General features: G+C 53.1%; 1 protein-coding gene, 1 long non-coding RNA gene and 1 other non-coding gene across 3 annotated transcripts in view; 2 read left to right on the forward strand and 1 right to left on the reverse strand.

Moving 5' to 3' along the window:
* Positions 1-13,858, forward strand: LOC133770320 (uncharacterized). Its single transcript, XR_009867326.1, has 3 exons — positions 1-243; positions 1,535-1,653; positions 4,383-13,858. It is a non-coding gene; the product is annotated as an uncharacterized LOC133770320 (long non-coding RNA).
* Positions 3,435-3,560, forward strand: LOC133770829 (small Cajal body-specific RNA 15). Its single transcript, XR_009867511.1, has one exon. It is a non-coding gene; the product is annotated as a small Cajal body-specific RNA 15 (non-coding RNA).
* FSD2 (fibronectin type III and SPRY domain containing 2) overlaps positions 8,192-21,335 on the reverse strand; it is a 25,514-nt gene continuing 12,370 nt past the window's right edge. Inside the window, exons 7-12 of the mRNA XM_062206318.1 lie at positions 19,872-20,006; positions 18,860-19,010; positions 17,090-17,223; positions 14,257-14,389; positions 10,173-10,349; positions 8,192-8,444 (exon numbers count right to left, since the gene is read on the reverse strand). Of these exons, the coding sequence (XP_062062302.1) occupies positions 8,192-8,444; positions 10,173-10,349; positions 14,257-14,389; positions 17,090-17,223; positions 18,860-19,010; positions 19,872-20,006 (983 nt within the window). The remainder of the gene's footprint in view (positions 8,445-10,172; positions 10,350-14,256; positions 14,390-17,089; positions 17,224-18,859; positions 19,011-19,871; positions 20,007-21,335) is intronic.

The raw sequence follows: 21,335 nt of genomic DNA on the forward strand, positions 1-21,335 counted from the left end.
CCGGAAGGAGAGAAGCATTGCGACGAAGAGTGGACGCCGCGGGCGGGATGTGTTTGTAGCGTGGGGTAAGGCCGGCGTCTGGCACGCCTGTAGGGGTGCCTCACGGTAGCGTCCTCTTAGGCAGGGTGTCGAGCTTCAGGGGATTTGTAGAGCTCGGGGGGCAGAGGTGAAAGGTCAGTGTCTGCCGCGGGGTCAGCACCACCTGCGGTCTCCTTCCTCTGAGAACTCATCGGATTTTTTTCAGTAAGTAACTGCACAGAAACATACCCGGTTCTGAGTTTATACTTGATTTGTGAATAGCAAATGGTGTTTAAAAATCCCTTACGTGGAGGCCGGCGCCGCGGCTCAACAGGCTAATCCTCCGCCTTGCGGCGCCGGCACACCGGGTTCTAGTCCCAGTCGGGGCGCCGGATTCTGTCCCGGTTGCCCCTCTTCCAGGCCAGCTCTCTGCTGTGGCCCGGGAGGGCAGTGGAGGATGGCCCAAGTGCTTGGGCCCTGCACCCGCATGGGAGACCAGGAGAAGCCCCTGGCTCCTGGCTTCAGATCAGCTAGATGCGCCGGCCGCAGCGGCCATTGGAGGGTGAACCAACGGCAAAGGAAGACCTTTCTCTCTGTCTCTCTCTCTCACTGTCTACTCTGCTTGTCAAAAAAAAAAAAAAAAAAAAATCCCTTAGGTGGAAAGCCTTGGAGAATGTTCTATGTATGGTTATTTTGGGAAGTGGGCTCGAGGTCCTTTGAAGGTCTAGCAACATTTCTTTTTTTTCTGTTTTATAATGAACACAGGATCTCACTGTCTCATCAGTCACCTTCTGGGAAAAGATGAGATTTCAGTAGTGGGTGACCCCATCTGATTTCCACCCTGCAGAGAACAAATTTGACCAGTTATTTGGGGGAGGCTTTAGTTGTTGCTTGTGAGGGAGTCCCTCCCATAAAGTGATTTTTTTGAAAGAAGTTCTTGACTTGGGCTGTGAATGTAATGTTAAGTCCCTAAGTTTTTCATTAGCTTACATTGTGGAATCTCCTCCATTAACATTTTAGATTCTAAAACAAGCAGAAACCACAGCGTCATGTTGTGTTGTCAATATTAGCGCAGGTGCAGGGGCAACCTCCAGTCCCCAGCCTCTGACATACAAACCAAAGTTAGGACTTGGAACCTTTCAGATACACGTGTTGTAGGTCTTTGGGCTCTCTTAGAATAGTCGAATCTGTGACTAATACTGAGAGTCTAACAGTTCTCCTAGGGTGAGGGGATGGGAGGGAGGCTGTCAGTCACATCTTTTCCAGCCCCTGCCCCATATTCTTCTGTGCCCCCTCCCACCCTCCCAGGTTAGAAGTCCCCACCGTGTAGTGCTGCTGGTGGGAATCTCTGATCCCGCAGGTGCTCGGATGCAGGAGAAAGGTTCGTGGGTCCATATCTGTGCTGTCTTGCCCACCCTCCTGGAGCACACACAAATTCGAAAGCTGGTTTGCTTTCTAATGAAGAGGCTCTCTCTCTGCTCTGGAATACAGTCCGATGTGTTCTCCCGCTTTGCAGGTGTGTGAGCCCCTGAGGGCAGAAGGCGGTTGTTTCTGGTCATTCAGAGACCGTGGTTTGTGTGCAGGAGGAGCAGATCCAAGGCAGTGGTAGCAGGGTATCCTCTGAAGTTTCTCAAGGTGAGTGTGTGGCCGTTGGTCTGGGAGAGGAAGAGTCAGCAGTGCTTCCAAGAGGTGACTTTTGAGCTCTGTGGGCACTGGATGGACAGGGGAGCGGAGGGCTGTTTGGGGTGCCTAGGAATCTGAGGCCAGTCTACAAATTGTAAATGGCACAGAGGACAGCATCGAGTATGTTAGCCTTCCTCCAGAGTGCTCGCCTTACTTGGACAGTGTTTCTTGGTGTTTTTTGTTCTTCTCTCACTTTTTCCTCTTCTCTTTAATTAGATGGGCGATTAGCATGTGGAAGGCAGTTAGAGGGTTGGAGTCTTTCTGGGTGGCAGAATAATAGAGTTTTAGCCAAGAAGTGACAGATTTGCTCGGTAAATCCATCTCGGAAAGCTGTGCTCCTGCTGTGGGAAACCTCAAGTTTGTTGAGTCGGTTATATTCCTGTCTCCGGTCCAGACTGTTTGAATTTACCCACATTGAAGTTTAAGAATGAGAGTGCTGCAAAGGGCAAGGTTAGTGTTCAAGTTCACACTACACAGTGTTGGCTGTGTCCAAGTGACTGCACAGGTGTTGTCTGCACCTGCTGCACGCTGTTTGATTCTCATGGTTGAAATACATAATAGGTTGATTCCACCGGTATTCGAATAAGTGAAAATAGAGAAGAAAAACCGGATTCTGTCGAAATCTGGGAAACTGAAGAGAAATTAGTGAGAATGAAGACAAATTAGTGAACCAGTGAGTAGGGCTTAATTTTGGCGGGCGATGGTGATAGAGAAAACAAGCCGTGAAGCAGTCAGAGGTTCTTGACGAGCACCAGTGCCTGGCCTGTCACAGCTCAGAGGAATTACTGAGGTGCAGCGTGCCCAGGTCACAGTCACACTCCTTGCAGGAGAACTGTTAGTGATGGAGAAGATGCAGGCTGCCTGTATTCTTTTTCCCAGATGACAAACTCTTAGCTTGCATTTAGATTAATTAACCAGCATGTGTAGTGAAGTGAGCATATGGAAAGAGTTCCCATCTCTTAAAGCTTGAGGTTATAAAGGATCTTTTCTGTAGTAATTTTTTTATTATTAAGATTTATTTTATTTGGGGCCGGCACTGTGGCGCAGCAGGTTAACACCCTGGCCTTGATCGCCGGCATCCCATATGGGTGCTGATTCTAGTCCTGGCTGCTCCACTTCTGATCCAGCTCTCTGCTGTGGCCTGGGAGAGCAGTAGAGGATGGCCCAAGTCCTTGGGCCCCTACACCCACATGGGAGACCTGGAGGAGGCTCCTGGCTCCTGGCTTCGGATCGGCACAACTCTGGCCATTGTGGCCAATTGGAGAATGAACCAGTGAATGGAAGACTTTCTCTCTCCCTCCCTCCCTCCCTCCCTCCCTCCCTCTCCTCTGTCTGTGTAACTCTGACTTTCAAATAAATAAAAGAAAAAAAAAAAAAGATTTATTTGAAAGAGTTACAGAGAGGGGTATAGAGAGGTCTTCCATTCGCTGGTTCTTTCTCCAAATGGCCACAGTGGCCAGAGCTGAGCCATTCCAAAGCCAGGAGCCTGGAGCTTCTTCAGATCTCCCACGTGGGTACAGGGGCCCAAGGACTTGGGACATCCTCCACTGCTTCCCCAGGCACATTAGTGGGGAACTGGATTGGAAGTGGAGCAGCCGGGACTTGAACCCGCGGCCATATGGGATACCAGTGCTGCAGGCTTGGTCTTTAACCCACTGCGCCACAGCGCCGGCCCTCTGTAGTATCTTGACGTGTTCAAGGACCATGTTGTAAAAGCCAGACTTGGTCGCATTCTGGAGACCGAGACACGAGAGTCCTTGAAGTCAGGCGACTCTGCCTTTGGCCTCCTAAATGAAAAGGTAGATAGAACAGGTCTTGTTCGCAAAGGAAGTTCAAGACCTACTTATCTACCAACAGCAAGTGTGCACTCCCATTGTTTTACTACGTGGAAAACAGAAAAAGTGTATTTACAGGGGGGAATTGTGGAGACTTGAGAATTTTGCTGCAGCCTACGGGAAGGTGACTGGAGATTGGAGGAGTGGTTTCTGTGGGCGGGGAGAGGACTGCTCCTGGAGTGCGGTCTTTGCAGGGGCCAGGAGGTTTTCTCCCAGGACAGGGACCGGCTGGGCTCGTTTCCAGAACGCCGCCTCGCGGTGAACTGTGCTGTGGGCAGCCTGCAGTGCCTTGGTCGTGTAAGATGATGGTTTCGGCACATTTTGGAGGATGAGAAATGTGAAGCAGAAGGCCCGCTGCCTGTGTATCTGCTCTGTTCACGTTGATGACCAAGTGTTTCAGAAGGATCTTGATGTGTGCGAGGAATTGTGTATTTGAACCTTCGGCAGGAAGGAAGTCACCTGTTAAACCTGTTTTGTGAATAAAAGGCGATTTAATTTTACCAGAAACCAATGTCATTTTGCATCCCCAGCCTCTGACCAGCTTTCCCGTCCCATCTAGTAAGGGTGTCTGAAGCGCTGAATAGCCTGAATTATTTCACCTGTGTTAGTTTACACCAGGATTCTGTGGTTGATGCCATCCTGTTTCCCCTTGTTAAGGAAGGGCAGCCAAAGCCTATGTAATGGCGTGCTTGGTGGCTGTAGAAGATACAGGTAAAGCTAACAGCAGAACAGGTTGTGATGTCTTTTTGTTGTTGTTGTTGTTGTTAACTGCCTTCTATCAGGGTTTGTGACTGCAAAGTTCTAATTCTTAAAAAATCTTTTTCTGTTTTTTTCTTTTTTTGGCAGGTTTCAGGTGAACCTGGTCTCCATGAGGTAAACCCTGCCCCTTGTTGAAATTTCATTTCAGCAGATCGTGCATGGTAGTTTACGGAATCGGAATATGGAACAAAAAACAAAGTTTGGTTTGGTTTGGTTTCAGACTTCGTTTTTCTTTTTGTAGGTGAGAGATGTGTAAATAAAGGTTCTTTATCCTGAACGGCTGTGATGCTTCAGGCTGTTAGCTGCCTAGTCTAATGTCAGTGGCAATTCTGGACAGTTTTTTCTTGGTCCAAATTGTTATTAAATGTTATCAATGTGGAGTTTTTATCCATTTGCTCGTGATCCTAGTACACGTGAAGTACTCCATAAAGCCAGTTAGAAGCCTGAATGAAAACTTGCCTTACCGGTCACACCCTGTTTCCTACTTGGTGGTTTATGTTTCAGGAACAGAGACCTTTTTTTTTTTTTTTTTTTTTTTTTTGACAGGCAGAGTGGACAGTGAGAGAGAGAGACAGAGAGAAAGGTCTTCCTTTGCCATTGGTTCACCCCCCAGTGGCCGCTGTAGCCAGCGCGCTGCGACCGTTGCGCTGCACTGAGCCAAAGCCAGGAGCCAGGTGCTTCTGGTCTCCCATGCAGGTGCAGGGCCCAAGCACTTGGGCCATCCTCCACTGCCTTCCCGGGCCAGAGCAGAGAGCTGGATTGGAAGAGGGGCAACCGGGACAGAATCCGGCACCCCAACTGGGACTAGAACCCCCGGGGTGCTGGCGCTGCAGGTGGAGGATTAGCCTAGTGAGCCGCGGCGCCGGCCGAGAGCATTTTTGAGTATGCACACGTGTATGTCTTCGTTGTTTAAAACTGGACCCATTTCTGTGCTCACAGCTGCTGCGTTCTTCATAGTTCAGGTTAAGTGATCCAGCTTGGCTGGGCAGACCTGTGTGTGTGGGGAGGGGGAGCAACTAGGTTGTCAGGGTGAGTCAAGAGAGCTGTTTTGGTGTGTCTGATTGGGTGTGCTGGAAAAACAAGAAAATTTTGTTTTTAAATATCCATCTTTAATTGACGCAGAGTTCGTGTTTACGGGGAACAGTGTGGCATTTCAGTACACGTGTACAGCGATCAGGGGCACTGGCATTCCCATCCCTTCAGACAGTTCTCGTTTCTTTGTGTTAGGGACATTCAGAATCCTGTCTGCGAGTTAGCCTTGTTAACCACAGTTATCCTACTGTGCCGTAGAACATCATGAGTTTTTTCGGTTCACTCACCTACACTCCTGCAGTCCTTAACATCCTCTGTCCATCCCCCACTGCCCCCCAGTACCCCTCCCCATACTCCAAACCGTCTAACTCTACTTTGAGACAGTGTAAGTGCGGAACGTGTGGTGTATTTTTCTGTGCTTGGCTTGTTTTACCGATACATTGTCCTTCAGTTTCATCCGTGTTGCTGCAAATGACAGAGTTTCACTCTTTTTTAGTGGCTGGGTAATAATAAATAGACCGTGTTTCTTTATCCCTTCGCCCATTGACGGACGTCTAGGCTAATTCCGTGTCCTGCTCACGTGAATAGCGCTGCGACAGACGTGAGTGCAGGTGTGTCTGGCATTCGGATTTCATGTGTTTTGGGTATATGCTCAGTAGCAGGATTGATGGCTCCCATGGTAATCCTGTCTGGTTTTCTGAGGACACGCCACACTGTTGGTTATACTGGTTTGCATTCGCTCAGCAGTGTGTGCGAGTCGCCCTTTCTCTGCGTCCTCACCGTTAGTTACTAGTATTTTATAAAAGCCGTCCTGACTGCAGTGAGGGGTTAGCTCGTTGTGGTTCGGATTTGCATTTCCCTAATGGTTAGTCATGTTGAGCTTTTCTCATCATGCTTCTTGGCCATCTGTATATCTTGAGAAATGTCTGTTCAGGTCATTCACCCATGTTTTTATTTACTTGGATTTTTTTCCTGTTGATTATATATTCTGTGAATTAATCCCTTGTTGAATGAATAGGTTGCAGTATTTTCTCATTCTGTTGTCTCTTCACTCTGTTGATTGTTTCCTATGCTGGGCAGAAGCTTTTTCGTTTTCCCACTTGTCTGTTTGCCTTTGCTCTGGGAGTTTTTCCCATTTTTGGTGTTGGCTTCAGTTTCTTTCATCAGTGTTTGTAATTTTCATTGTGGAGATCATTCACTTCCTTAATTAAAGTATTCCTCGGTGTTTGGGGTGGGAGGTAGCTGTTGTGGATAGGATTACTTTCTTTTTATTTCTTCTACAGCAACTTTTGGTGTATAAAAATATTACTGATGGTTACATGTTGATTTTATAGCCTACAGGGTTGCTAATTTCATTTGTCAGTTTGAACGGTTTTTGGTGGAGTGTTTAGGTTTTTCCTAGATTTAAAATTATGTCATCTGCAAACAGGGATAATTGGACCTCCTCCTTTTCTATTTGGATGTTCCTTATTTATTTTTGGCCTTATTGTTCTGGTGAAAGTTTAGTTAACATGAAACCTTGAATGGTGACATGAGGGCATGCCTGTGTGTAGTGAGGTATCCACGGGGCTTGTTGCCGATGGCCTGACAATTGCAGCTTGACTCATAAGCTTTGAAAATGCTGTGTGTGCAGAGCTTAAATGGCAGCTGGCAACTTGGACGGGAGAAGCAGGAAGGTAGCTGATGGAGCCAGGCACTGAGCTGACGGCACGGCATAGGGCAACGCGGCAGGATGCCTGCAGGCCACCCCCATTCAGCTTTACCCTTCGGTGGACGGGTGCTTTCCCCTAAAGAACTGTTGTATGTTTGCCATACGCTTTATATTGTTAGGCGCTGTCCTGTTTGTCAGGCTCCCAGTCGGTGAGACAAGTAGTATTTTTCTCCTGGTTTAAGGGGAAACAGAAGCTCTGGAAGAAGAGGTGGCTCTTCCAAGGTCTTAAGGCAAAATAGCTTCCAAAGTAGGAATCAAACCCAGGTGTTGTCTACACTGCAGGACAGTTCCTGGAATCGGTTGCAGCTAAGTTCTCTTACCTCCACCTGTCACCGCGTTTACGTGTAGGCTGTTGGTGTGTAGTAAGGAGTGCGCGATTGTCCCAAGTCTTGCCGTCAAGCCGCAGCTGCCTCCGTCTCCCAGCTTCCTCCATCCCCTGCGCACAGCCCTTCCCCGTCGTTCTGAAAGAGCCCTGCCGTCCCTCACCTGGAGGACGAGAAGAGGCTGCAGGGCCCTGGCAGATGAAAAAGATGTGCTTACCAGGTATTTGGCGTGCCCGTTACGTCAGCCCTTGGGGGCCACGTGGTGAGCAAGAGCGACACTAAATGGAGTGAGGCGTTGTAGAGGTAATTTCAGCACTTAGGGTCGTGAGTACTGTGAAGGAGAGGAACAGGCCGTCACTAAGAACACAGGGGAGGAACCTCACCAAGTGCTGCCAAGGGAAAGGCGGAGGGCAGAGCATGGAGCAGGGCGCACGTCGTCCCTGTTGTCTGTGGACAGCCTGTGGCCTGTCCAAGTTCTTGGCTCACTAAGCCATTAGAGCTTCCCCTCCCCCAAGACCTTGGGGACTCAAAATACCTTGCATGTACACGAGCAGACACAGTGTGATAGCTTGAAAGGCGTTTGAGTTCAGGTAGCCTGAGCCCTCCTACAGCCGGGCCTGCTGCTGGGCACCTGGAGTCACCCAGGGCAGCACTCAGGACTGGACCCCAGCTCAGGTGAACTGAGCGCCGGCACGCCAGGCTGCCGGGTGACAGCACGAGCTACAAGGTGTGGCGGGCACAGGGCGCTCGAATGCCACGTTCAGCCGGCTGAGGAGTGAGGGCTGGAGAGGAGCAGGCCCAGAGGTCAGACAGGGAGCTGGATCAGAGGGCTAATAGAATGTGACGTGCTTTGGCATTGGGATGCCATTACGGATCTTTAGGCACCCTGGCTTCTCCAGAGAGAAGCAAGGATGCACGAATCGGTGAAGCTCACAGCTGAACGAGTGTAGGTGCTGAGAAATGTCCACGTTGAAGAACGACAGCCTGGAGTTTCCGTAGTCCAGCAGAATGCCGATCCTCTTTGGGGGAACTGTTATTCTCATATCTGGGGTTGTCCTGTTGTGCAGAAATTCATACTTATGCCTGAAAAATACCAGGGGGACAACTCTTCAGAAAGTCTATAGGTAGGCCATAGAAAATTTGCCCTAAGAAACCACACTTCCTCACCCTGTTACTGAGCAACCTCTGAGCAAACTTACTACTGTATCGTGAACCCACAGCACACAGCAGTAGAGGAGGTCTTTAAAATTGGGTCTGGGGGCTCAGAGGTGTACGTCTTCTGTGATAAGGTTGTTGGCAGTGGAGCTGCTGTGATCTCGTGCTAGCATGGGTCTTTGGTACTGGCTCTGGTGGGTAGCAGTACCCTAGGGCAGCTGGCTCTTAAACTTTCCAACAGTCATCCAGTGGGCTTGCCACTGGTCAGTGTACAGCTCCATGATTGGCACCAGCACCCTCCAGCCATGCTCCGTATCCTGTTTACTTTGAACAGCGGCCGAAGCCAGAGCCAGTCCCTGGAAGTCCCTAACCCTGCTGCCTGCAGACACCTGAAGAGCTGTGGTGCCAGTGTGCTGGTTCACTCTCCTGGGGTGAACACCTGGAATGTGATCGGAATGTGTGAGAGCAAGCCAGCTTGCCTCCTTCCCAGCTCACCTTTCCTCCCCTTAGTGAGTCCTTCCCTCTCACCATCAATAGAATCTAATACTGAACTAGACACTACCGTCAGCTGGGAGACCTGTCCCAGGACGCCTTACCCTCAGTCTCCCCTCGTAACTCGCCGTCTCCCCGCTGCGTCTTCCCAAGAGCACTGCACAGCACTTGGCCCGAGCTCCAGCTCTTCCCTTCCTGTCCGTTGGTCTCACGTTTCTGCCCTCCTCTGTCTTCTGATTCTCTTCTCACCAGACACATAAAGCTACGCTTCCTTTACGCTGCCTCGGTTTTACTCTGTCCCCTAAGTGAGGGATCTGGCTCTGCACATAGTAATTCTTGCATCCCCAAACCATGGTGACATTGAGTAGAGTCCCTTACGGTATAAACCTTCCGGTGAGGGCTGGGGGTTGATCTTCCCACTTTCACTTGGGCATGGCAAATAATGTTTCAATAAGCATGGTGAAGGATCGGGGCAGGAACACTGGATGAGCGTTCATAGGGTTTACCAAGCCCAGGAGACCCCGTTTACAAGGGGTGCTAGGAATCCAGTGTGGGTTTGTGTGCCGACATTGGAGGTTGGAGCTGCGGCCTGCCAAGTGTGAACATGTCGTCCACTGGCCTGGGTCCCTGAGGTTTCTTCCCCCCAGCCTAGAGCTGTTTTCATGTATACAGACGGTGCTCAGCCCCGAGTGCAAACCAGAACTAGCCGTAACTTTCAAGCTTCTTGCCCGTCTTTACTTAAGAGAATCGAGGCTTCCAATAAACTGTCTACTTCACAGACTGCAGCTGAGCACACTGGGAAACCGGCGCGTGGTGGTTGGGAATTCCGTCTCCTCAGCCGGGCGCCCGGTCCAAGTCTGGGCTCTGAAGCCGTGTGGGTGGAGTGTCAGCTGCCCTGAGAAGGGGGGTGACCACTCTGAGAAGTCAACGAGAGAATGCAAGGAAGGGCGTAGGACAAGCCCCCTGCGAGTGCATTTTTACGTCAGAAGCACCGCTGTGCTTTTCTTCTCACTTGGACTTCAAAGCGGCTGACGTCGACTCCTGAGATACCTTCGAGTATTTCCTAAAGCATAATGGGTGCGTCCCGGATCACTGTTAGTGAAACCCTCTTGGCTCGTCTTTGGAAAGCGAGTGTTAATCTTGGGCATCCGGATTTGCCTTTACCTTGATGAGGCGAATGTGTGCCTCAGGCACCAGGAGAGGCGGTTGGCGCCCAGGTCCTCGTGTCTAGGCACCTCTTCAAAGGCCACGCCGACGGTGTAGTCCAGGCACTCATCCACCTCCACCTCCCAGTAGTGGCGTCCTCGGACTGGAATCAGGTTTCCCAGGACAGCAACGCACCTGGGTGTAGAAGGGGACGCATGTGCAGCAGGTTAGAGCCCAGCCTGCAGCGCCGGCACCCACATGGGAGTCCTGGCTGCTCAAAGCCAGGATTCAGGAGCTTCTTCCAGATCTCCCATGCGGGTGCAGGGGCCCAAACACTTGCGCCATCTTCCGCTGCTCTTCCCAGGGCATTAGGAAGGAGCTAATGAACTCACACCAGCACCCACAGGGATGTCAGCATCACAGCTGGCAGCTTTACTGGCTGTGCCACAACGCCGGCCCCTTCTTCTTTAGAAAGGTGGGGGGCGGGGGAGGACTGGAAACTCACATAAGGCGGCAGAGTCAAGGGAACCATGGGCTTGAGGCTCACAGACTGGCCAGCCCTTCCTTGCTTTGGTACAGAACCAACATGGAGGGTCTGGAGGAAAGCCTTCCACTAAGGATGACTCCAGGTGGAAGATGAGAATTCAGAGGTCAGCCCAAGAGAGCAAGACAGCAAATTCCTCACAGATCATCCACATCTACCTCCAGACTTCCACAGGGAACCACTGCTGTACTGACGAAGGTAGAGTTCTGTTTGTTCTCTAACAGCAATGTGCCCAACAGAGAATGGTCTTCCTTGGGAATCGGATCACGTGGGCATCTCCATGGTGAATGCCCTGCCTCCTTCAGGAAGCTCCTTCAACAGCCAGACTACGTGGCTCCCAACATCCCTAGGAAGATCTGTTCAGCTGCCATTAAAACTTTTTCTTTGCTCTCAGAACGCCCATATTCTAGGGCCAGCGCTGTGGCATAGAAGGCTAAGCCTTCGCCTGTGGCACTGGCATCCCATATGGACACCAGTTTGTGTCCCAGCTGTTCTTCTTCCGATCTGGCCCTATGCTGATGGCCTGGGAAAGCAGTGGAGGATGGCTCAAGTGCTTGGGCCCCTGCACCCACATGGGAGACCCGGAAGAAGCTCCTGGCTTCAGATCAGGCCCAGCTCCAGCCATTGCGGCCATTTGGGGAGTGAACAAGTGGATGGAAGACCTGTCTGTCTCTAACTCTGCCTCTCAAATAAATACATCTTTAAAAAAAAAAAAAAAAGAAACAACTCCAAGTTCTGAATGCATATGCCCGACTTGGGGGATGCAGCTATATGGTAGCTAACTCCTCACCTGTGTGGGCAGAGATCGGTCTCTGTCCCCTGTACCCACAGCACACCACACAGTGTTTGGCAACAGAGCTGTGGAGGACAGAATGTTAAAGTGGAACTAGCTATGCTTCACTGGACCCCAGAAAGCCACGACCACAAGGCTGGGGGAGGCGTGGGACCACGTGGGCAGACTCGCAAAGGAGGGGGCCACACGTCGGTTTTGTAACTTCCAGGGCAGCGGCAGCCGGGGGAAGGTGGCGGTGCTTGAGGCTGTGTCTGCCCAGAGAGCTTTCTTGTGATTCCCGTGGCAGAAGCGTGACTCCATGACCTGATGAAGGGCACCGATTCCTGCAGGCCCAGTGGGGCTGGAGCCCAGCACAGGATGCCACCTCTGTGTTACTTCTGAGGGGACCCTGTTCAAGAGGGCATCTTGGCAGGGCTGAGGACACCCCCACCCGCAGAAAGAGGGCGGCGTGATGTTGGATGCACAGGCTGACAGGTTGTGGGGGGCGGGCAGTGGGGCCTGAGACAGTGCCCACGGGAGAAAGGGCTGGCTTCGAAGATGGGTGGCGCTCGGCTCTAAGACTTTGTCTTGCTTCCAGCTTTGCTCCACACCCCAAGTCCTGGGCTGAATGGGCAGAGGGGGAAAGGGTGAGATTGATTTCCGCTGTGCCCTGCAGTTTCACACCAACGCTTTGGTGTACTAGATGCTAACTCATTGCAGTAACAAGGCCAGAGGAGGAGCCAGCCAGGACCCAGGATGGACACTGATGCTGTTTTCCATCCACGGCCCTTCCAGCTCTCAGAAGAGAGCTCGTTTTCTACCTTAGAAGAAGATGCTCCCACCTCTAAAATCAACCCATTAAGAACTTTTTTTTTTGCCCTGGCTACAGGAAGTTGAGAGGCCACATTTGAAGTTGAATCCTGGGGGCCGGTACTGTGGCGTAGCGGGTAAAGCTGCCTGTGGTGCCGGCATCCCATATGGGCGCCGGTTCAAGTCCTGATTGCTCCACTTCTGATCCAGCTCTCTGCTGTGGCCTGGGGAAGCAGTGGAAGACGGGCTTAATTGTTGGGCCCCTGCCTCCATGTGGGAGACCCGGAGGAGGCTCCTGGCTCCTGACTTAGGATCGGATTGGCACAGCTCCGGCTGTTGTGGCCAGTTGGGGAGTGAACCAGCAGATGGAAGACCTCTCTCTCTCTCTGTGTGTCTCCTTCCCTGTGTAACTCTTTCAAATAGATAAATAAAAAGTAAAGTTGAATCCTGGGGGCTGGCATTGTGGTACAATGAGTTAAGCCGTTACCTATGATCCTGTCATCCCATATGGCTGCTGGTTCCAGTCCCTGCTGCTCTGCTAACGATCCAGCTCTCCCTGCTAATGCACCTGGGAAAGCAGCCGGAGACGGGCCAAGTGTTTGGGCCCCTGCATCCACCTGGGAGACCTGGATAGAGTTCTAGGCTCCTGGTTTGGGCCTGGCTCAGCCCTGACTGTCGTGGCTGTTTGTGAATTGAAGGAGTGATGGAAATCTGTCTCTCTCTCTTTCTCTAACTCTGCCTTTCAGATAAATAGATCTTTAAAAACAAGTTTAATCCTGCAAACTGGATTAGCCTTTGAAGTCAACCTGTGTGTGCTCTTTTCCTTCCATTGCCTTGATTTTTCTATTTCAGGATTGTGTATTTGTCCTTTATTTTAAGTCTTTTCTGCATCTTTGCCAAGAAGGAGTAGGTGAATTGTGTCCACTTTTATTGAGACCCAAGCTCTAAAAGCAGCTAGACAGGCCGGTGTCTTGGGCGGCCTCTCTCAGTTCACACACACGGGAGAGCATGGCTGGTTTTCCCGCCACCTGTGGGACAGGTTCACTCATGGCCAGGCTGCCGTCAGGAGTTGGAGAAAGAGCCCTGGGCTCAGTGTGGGAGTTCTGGGACCTTGTTCTGTTTTTCTGCCACCTGGCAGGCTGACCCCAGGGCTCCACCATCTCTTGCCTACCTTCCTTGGGGACTGTGAAAGGCCTCTTCTGTCTGTGCCCTCTGGCTCCCCTCCCCACCAGACCCCTTCCTCCTCACTCTCAGGATTTCTCCCCACTTCTCTGTTGCCTCTGTTTGCCATAATCCGATTTTACCCAAATACCAGTGTAAATGCGGGAGGTTTGCAGACTGAGCGAGTGACAGTAAAGTACTTGGTAAGGGACCAGCACTGGCACAGCAGATTAAGCTGCCACTGTGATGCTGGCATCCCGTGGGAGTGCTGTTCGAGTCCTGGCTGCTCCACTTCCAGTCCAGCTTCCTGCTAATGTGCCTGGGAAAGCCGTGGAAGGAGGCCCAAGTGCTTGGGAGACGTGAATGGATTGCCTGGCGCCTGGCTCCTGGCTTCAGCCTGGCCCAGCCCTGGCCATTTCAACAGATGGAGGAAGCTCTCTCTCTGTCTCTCACTTTGTCTTGTTCTCCCTGCTTTTCAAATAAATAAATATATTTTTAAAAATATTTATTCCATTTTTATTTGAAAGGCAGAGAGAGAGAGAGAGAGAGATCTTTTATCCATTGGTTCACTCCCCAAATGGCTGCAATGGCCAGGGCTGGGCCAGGCCAAAGCCATGAGCCCAGTCCTCCACTGGGTCTCCCTTGTGGGTGCAGGGGCCCCAGCAGTTGGGCCATCTTCCACTGCTTTTCCCAGGTGCATTAGTAGGGAGCAGCCAGGACTCAAACCCGTGCCCACAGAGGATGCTGGCGATGTAGGCTGCGCCTTAACCTGCTACACCACGACACCAGCCTCTAACAAGAACAAAACAAAGTACCTGGTAAACCGAGTGTTGCTGGCCAGCGGCTCCCTCGCAGGGGTTTTCCTTTCACTTCGCACGACTGTAAAACCGTCCTCAGAAATGGTCAGCCAGGGGTGGCAGGTGTCCTTGTTCAGGTGGAAGTAGCTTCCTGTGGGGAAGGGACACATGGGAGGCCCCCTCCCCAGCAGTCATTTCCCTGCTGCTCCACACAGGTGCCCCAGCGTCACTAGGACACAGGCGAGCCTGGGGTAATGAGCGTCCTATGAACACGCTGCACTTGCCACACACTGGGCAGTTGTGTGCCCAGCACTGGGCCGAGCAGTGTCCGAGTCGCCTTCAGTCCTCACGCTTGCTCTCAGAAACAGAGGTGCTGCTCCCCTCTTGTGGGTGAGCAAACAGGCACGGCTGGTCAGGGAATCAGCTGGTAGATGACGGGACTCGGACTCGAACTCAAAGCCCAAGCCCCTCGGATGCCAGAGGCCCCGTGCTCAGCTTCCAGGCTGCGAATGCAGGTGGGCCAGGGTAGGTCAAGGGAAACTGAACTTGAGGGGATTCCTAGCCATCTGTTTGACAAAGGGTAGCAAAGTGCAACACTGAACCTGTGGAAGGGGAGAAGGGAGGAGCTTAAGGTCTTCCCCAAATCGTGCTGCAACAAATCCTATTAACAAGTGGTATGAAGAGACCTGATAAAGATGATCTAGTTTTAGGTAAAAGATAATCCATGGAGCCAGCGCTGCGGCGGAGCCGGTGAGGCCGCTCTGTGTGACCCCGGTATCCCATATGGGCACCGGTTTGAGTCCCGGCTGCTCCACTTCCAGTCCAGCTCCCTGCTAATGCGTCTGGGAAGGCAGCAGAAGACGGCCCAAGTATCTGGGCCCCTGCACCCGTGTGGGAGACCCAGAAGAAGCTTCCAGATCCTGGCTTTGTCCTGGCCCAGCTCTAGCCATTGCGGCCATTTGGGGAGTGAACCAACAGATGGAAGATGTCTCTCTCCCTCTCTCTCTGTCACTCTGCCTTTCGAGTAACATAAAAAGCCATCAATAAAAATTAAAAACCTTAGTACAAGCATCAGTGTCACAATTATTTTCCCCATCTGAAGCCGCCGGAAAATCGGCTGATGGGGCTGAGGGAGGCACCCACGTCGCACAGGACCCTGGCCTACTGCCTGCCCTCTCATCCCAAACAAGGATCCTGGCTGAGTATCCATTTTTGCTGATTCATATTCATTTCAGTGTTTCATAAAGACACTCTTTTAAAAAATTAGTTGAACAAATGATTTCAGAGACAAGTGACTGGGAGCTGCTGTACCTTCTGCTCTGTGCTCTCCTTTATCGAAACAGCTGGATTCGACATTTCTATATATTTAAAAGGTTTACTTATGGGGCCAGCACTGTGGTGTAGTGAGTAAAGCCACCGCATGCAGTGCCAGCGTCCCATATGGGCGCTGGTTCAAGACCCGGATGCTCCACTTCTGATCCAGCTCTCTGCTATGGCCTGGGAAAGCAGTAGAAGATGGCCCAAGTCATGGGAGATCCGGAAGAAGCTCCAGGCTCCTGGCTTCAGATCAGTGCGGCTCTGGCCATTGCAGCCAACTGGGGAGTGAACCAGCAGATGGAAGACCTCTCTCTCTGCCTCTCTTTCTCTGTGTAACTCTGACTTTCAAATAAATAAATAAATCTTTTTTAAAATCTTTAAAAAAGATTTTTTAAAGATTTATTTATTTACTTGAAAGGCAGATACATAAAAAGAAGGAAAAAGAGAGACAGAGAGCACGCGCATGCTTTCATCTGCTGGTTCACTCCCCAATTGGCTGCAACGGCCAGGGCTGGGCCAGGCCAAAGCCAGGAGCTTCTTCCGGGTCTCCCACATGGGTATGGGGGCCCAAGCACCTGGCCATCTTCCACTGCATTCTCAGGCACATTAGCAGGGAACTGGATTGGAAGTGGAGCAGCCAGGACACAAACTGGGGCCCATATGGGATGTCAGCGCTGCAGGCGGAGGCTTAACCTACCGTGCCGGCCCCAGGACTCAAGCACTGGCCCCAGGACCCAACGTTTCTAAGCTGCTAAGTCAGCACAGGAACAGATAGCCTGAGGCCTAACCCTGGTGAAAGCCCAGCCAGCAGTGGGACCACGGGCGGCCACTTCCCTCGTTTCTCCGACCTGTGGCAGGGAGTATAAGTGGGGCCTGATCATGCACCTCACCTGCTGGTATGGGAAGTGGGGACAGGACAACACGGGGTCTCAGTGCCAGATCCAGGTAAGGGAAGGGCTCCCTGCTCCCACTGTTCACCTGCTGGTCACACCCGCAGCCGGCTTTGCTCCGTGAGGTGTGGGAAGAGCTGTCTGGCCTCGGGGAGCCATGGAGGTGCTGGGACAGAAGGTGAGCAGGAGGCTGCTGGTGATGGTTCTGCTAACCCAAGCCTTGGGCACGAGGTATGATGGCAAATAGGAGGAGGAAGGGCCGGGAGGAGGCTGGGCAGCCGCTCGAAGCTGGGCTTGCGGGCGGAGAGATGCCTGGGCTCATGGCAGCGGCAGGGAGGTGAGCAAGGCCAATGGCTGTCCCTGGGAATTTCACAAAGACCCTGACCCAAGGGTCACTCGCAGGCTGCGTGAGGTGGGAGATGTGTGGGCCACCAGAGGGGCACGGGGCAAATCCTGGAGTCCCAGCATCTGCTATGTGACTCGGCCTTCAGTCTCCCCGTCTGTGAAATGGGACCACGGGGGTTTGGTCACCCCGAGTCCCGTCTGGGCCAGCCTCGCCATGTGTTTGGATCTATGCACATTTATTCAGTTACTCTAGTTACTTCCAGGAGCCACTTGGGGAGGGTGTGGCCCGGGACACAGACCTGTGGTGTGGACCATAGCCGGCTCGCTCCTCGCGCTGGGGCCCCCGACGTTGAGGGCACGCACGTAGATCGTGTAGCTCTGCCTGGGCTGCAGCTGCACCAGGGCCTCGCAGGTAGGGATGCCCACGATGGACCTGGGCAAGGAAGCAGAACCACGGTCAGCAGGGGGTGGGCCAGCCAGGCCGAGCACCACACATCCCCTTCCAAGCTGGGCTTTAGCTCCTCGCAGCCCTGTCATCTGACCCATTGCAGCAGAGCCAGGGTGTTAGCCCCCCTCGGCTGTCCCCTACCTCCCAGTACTCGTGTGTGCCTGACGGTCTCCCGAGCCCCTGCCCTGGATCCCCAGGCACCTGCTGCTGCGCGTGGCATCTTTCAGTGCCGCATCGGGAGTGCTGCACACGGGAGATGCCAGATGCCGGTTGTGTGTGTGGGGGGGGGGGGGGGTAGTGAGGACCTCTGCAAGGACAGGGGCCGGCACCACTGCTCCCAGCACTCCTCGAAGGTTCTGAGTGTGTATCTGTGAGCAGGTGACTGCCGAGAGCTGGGCAGGGGCGCTGCTATGAGCCCCTGGGAACACAGGACCCTTGTTGAGATCGCGCTGTCCAGAGACACAAGTGTGTGATGGCTGCCATCTGCATTCCTGCCTTTGCCGACCCCGTTTCGGTCCAGCGAGCGAGAGGAGCGTTCAGGGTGATGCCCATCTTCAGAGGGGACGCCCTGGCCCACACGGGGGATCGGAGGCCGCAGCGCTGGGTCCGAGGAGCGCTCTGCTTACTCATTCCACAGCTGTTAACGAAGTGTGCTAGGTGCAGGCACCGTAATGAGGAGGCCTGGGGAAGGCCAAACACTGTCCCTTGCCCTGATGGCCTCCGCTACCTGCAGGAATGGACCACGGTGACTGACGCGGAGGGCACGACAGGGTGCCGGAGGGCTTTTGAGCTGAGCCCTGAAGAATGCCTGGGGATGAGGAGTGTCCTACTTAAAAGGGGAAGCATGGGGGCCGGCGCTGTGGCACAGCAGGTAAAGCCTCTGCCTGTGGTACTGGCATCCCATATGGACCCTGGTTCGAGTCCGGGATGCTCCTCTTCCGATCCAGCTCTCTGCTTGTGGCCTGGGAAAGCAGCAGAATATGGCCCAAGTGCTTGAGCCCCTGCCACCCACATGAGAGACCTGGAAAAAGCTCCTGGCTCCTAGCTTTGGATCTGCCCAGCTCCAGATGTTGTGGCCATTTGGGAAGTGAACCAGCGGATGGAAGACTTCTCTCTGTGTAACTCTGCCTCTCAAATATCTTTTAAAAAGGGGAGGAGGGGAGGGAAGCATGTCCAAAGGCCCTGTGGCACGAGGAGCTCAGTCCCTGCCGTCGCCCAGGTCTCAGCTCATGCGTCCTCCTGTACCCAAGGAGGTCCCCGCCTCTACCACCCTCTGCAGCTCATTGTATTTCCTTTTCCTCCCTAGCACTGGCTGCTTTTCTTGTTTTTGCCTCCCCCTGGGCTCCACACACGACCTGGCACCACCAGAATGAACAAATGAGTGAGAAACCTCAGTTGGGTTCTTAAAAAAAAAAAAAACAAAAAACAAAAAAAGCAAGCACAAGGTTTAACTGTCTGTTCACTTCCTGGCCGCTCATCATTCACCGCCGATGATGGCACGCCAGCTCCTTCGCACAAAAACAAAGCACTGAAATGAGGACCCCTGCGTGTCACACATCGCGACCCTCCCGGGACCCCAGCCACTGCCCGAAGCTGCCTGAAGACGGCCCTCGCAACTCACTCCGTGACGCCCCAGGCTTGCGGCGCCTCCGCCTGGGTCAGCTCCACTGTGTACGAGTCCACGGGGTTCAGGCTGCCGGACTCCCAGCAGATGAGCGCAGCCTCTTCGCAGCTCCGTATCTCTTTGCTTTTTATGATGGGGGGAGAAGGGGCTGCCCGCAGGAGGAAGGGAGAGAGGACAGTGGCTGGGCTCGTTTCCAGGCATTTTGTTCAAAGGACAAACGTCGCAACCCCGCCTTCCTTGCCACGGAGAGGCTCAGTGCAACCCAAAGCACCAGGGAGTGGGTGCTCCCAGCAGCCAAGGTGCCCACGGCCCACATCACAGTGCTCGGGTTCAATTCCTGGCTCCGGCTCCTGACCCCTTCCTGCTAACGCTGACCCTGGGAGGTGGCAGGTGGTGGCTCAAATCCTTCGGTCCTTGCCACCCACATAGGATGACCTGGCCTCAGCTCCCAGCTCCCAGCCCCTGCCATGGTGGGCAACTGGGGAGTGAACCAGTAGAGGGGAGCTTGCTCTGTTTCTCTACCTCTCAAACAAATGAATTTTTTAAAAAATTATAAGGGACCGGTGCTGTGGCATAGTGGGTTAAAGCCCCGGCCTACAGTGCCAGCCTACAGTGCCAGCATCCCATATGGGCACCGGTTCGAGTCTCGGCTGCTCCACTTCTGATCCAGCTCCCTGCTAATGCACCTGAGAAAGCAGTGGAAGATGGTCCAAGTGCTTGGGCCCCTGTGCCCATGTGGGAAACCTGGATGGACCTGGCCCATTCCCTGGCTGTTGTAGCCACTGAGAGAGTGAACCAGCAGATGGAAGATAACCTCTCTCTCTCTCTCTCACTGTCTGTCTAACTCTGCCTTTCAAATAAACAAATCAACATTAAAAAAAAAAAAATGAAACTATGCAACTCTTGTTGCCCCTTCCAATGAAACCAAGAGCCTCGCCACTTAGCTGCCCGTGACTGCTGTGTCCCCTTGCAAGCAGAGCCTGCGACAGAACACAAGTGGCCACATTACCTGTCATGTACACGGCACGCTCGCTGGAGGGGCTCGAGCCAGCCCTGTTCTGAGCTGTGACCCAGAATTCATACTGGGTGTTGGGCATAAGGTTCTTCACTGAGCAGTATGTTTCCTTGACAGCCACTGTAAACTCTGGGCAGGGGGACACAGAGACCAGATTTCAATTCTATGGACCACATAAAATCTATTCTTAGAGTAGTAAAAATTTATTAAAAAAAAAAAAAAGTCAACCCTAGAAATTGAACGAGTGGCTTCGAATACATTGTGTGGGATCCCACGGTGGCAGGTTACAGACCGGCTGTAGTCCCCCACCCCGCACGCGTGCCCTCTGCAGCGAGGCCTGGCTGAGCCTCGTGGGGACGGCACCCCTCCTTCTCACTCTTCCTTGAAGCTGGGCTTTGCGACGTGATGTGTGCCAGCCAACAGCAACCAGGACACAAAGTGCTGCTGCCCGGGAGCCTGTCCCCTGCAGCCAGGAACGCTCCCACTCCCATGCGAACAAGCCTGAGCCAGCCTCCCGGAGGATGCGACACTGCCTGCAGAGAGGCCCCAGCCGCCCAGGCCATCCCAGCCCTCAGACCAGAACTGTGCAGCCGGTGCCCACAGTTACAAGAATTAATCAAGCTGGGGTGGGCGCTGTGCTGCAGTGGGCTAAGCTGCCGCTTGGGGGCGCCCACATCCCATACTGGAGCGCCTGGTTTGAGTCCCAGCTGCTCCACTTCTGATCCTGTCTCCTGCTCATGTGCTTGGGAAGGCTGTGGATGATGGCTCAGCTACCTGACTCCTTGCCGCCTGTGTGGGAGACCCAGATGGAGCTCCTGACTCCTGGCTTTGACTTGGCCTAGCCCCAGCTGTTGTGGCCATTTGGGGAGTGGATCGGTGGATGGAAGATCTCTCTTTCCTCTCTCTCTGCCTTTCAAATAAATCTATACATATTTTGTTAAAAAATAATAATAAATGTTTGCTATTTTAAGCCACTAAGCTGGGGGGTGGGGAGAAGTCCTGTGATGTAGCCAAAGCTGCTGAGACCGGGCCGAACTCCCTGGAATCTTGACACTAGTACCCCGCTGAGGTCGGTTCCTCTCTAATGGAGCAGTCTGCCTAGGAGAGCGTCGCACGTGGCCACATCGCGGCCCTAGCACTGTGGTGTCTGCATCCTTGGGGGTGCTGGCGGCATCCCCGTGTGGCCAAAGCCCACCAAGGGCTGCCTCTCCGAGCTCCTGGCCCTCTCTTGTCATCACTTAAAGTCCTGCTCTCCTGGTCCAGTGAGTGAGCTCTGGACCGAGAGCTGGGCACACCTGATTCTGCCTGCTTCTGCCATTGCACCCTGCACCCCCACGGACAGCTTGGTTCTCTCCGAGTCTCAGTTTGCTCCTCCATCCCACGGCCAGCCCCGAGTCCCCTTCCCACGGTCTGACTCCAGCACCATGCACACAGGACAGGCCCTGTGAGGCCCTGATG

Source organism: Lepus europaeus, chromosome 11, assembly GCF_033115175.1.
Source record: "Lepus europaeus isolate LE1 chromosome 11, mLepTim1.pri, whole genome shotgun sequence".
In the NCBI taxonomy this organism is placed as follows: Eukaryota; Metazoa; Chordata; class Mammalia; order Lagomorpha; family Leporidae; genus Lepus; species Lepus europaeus.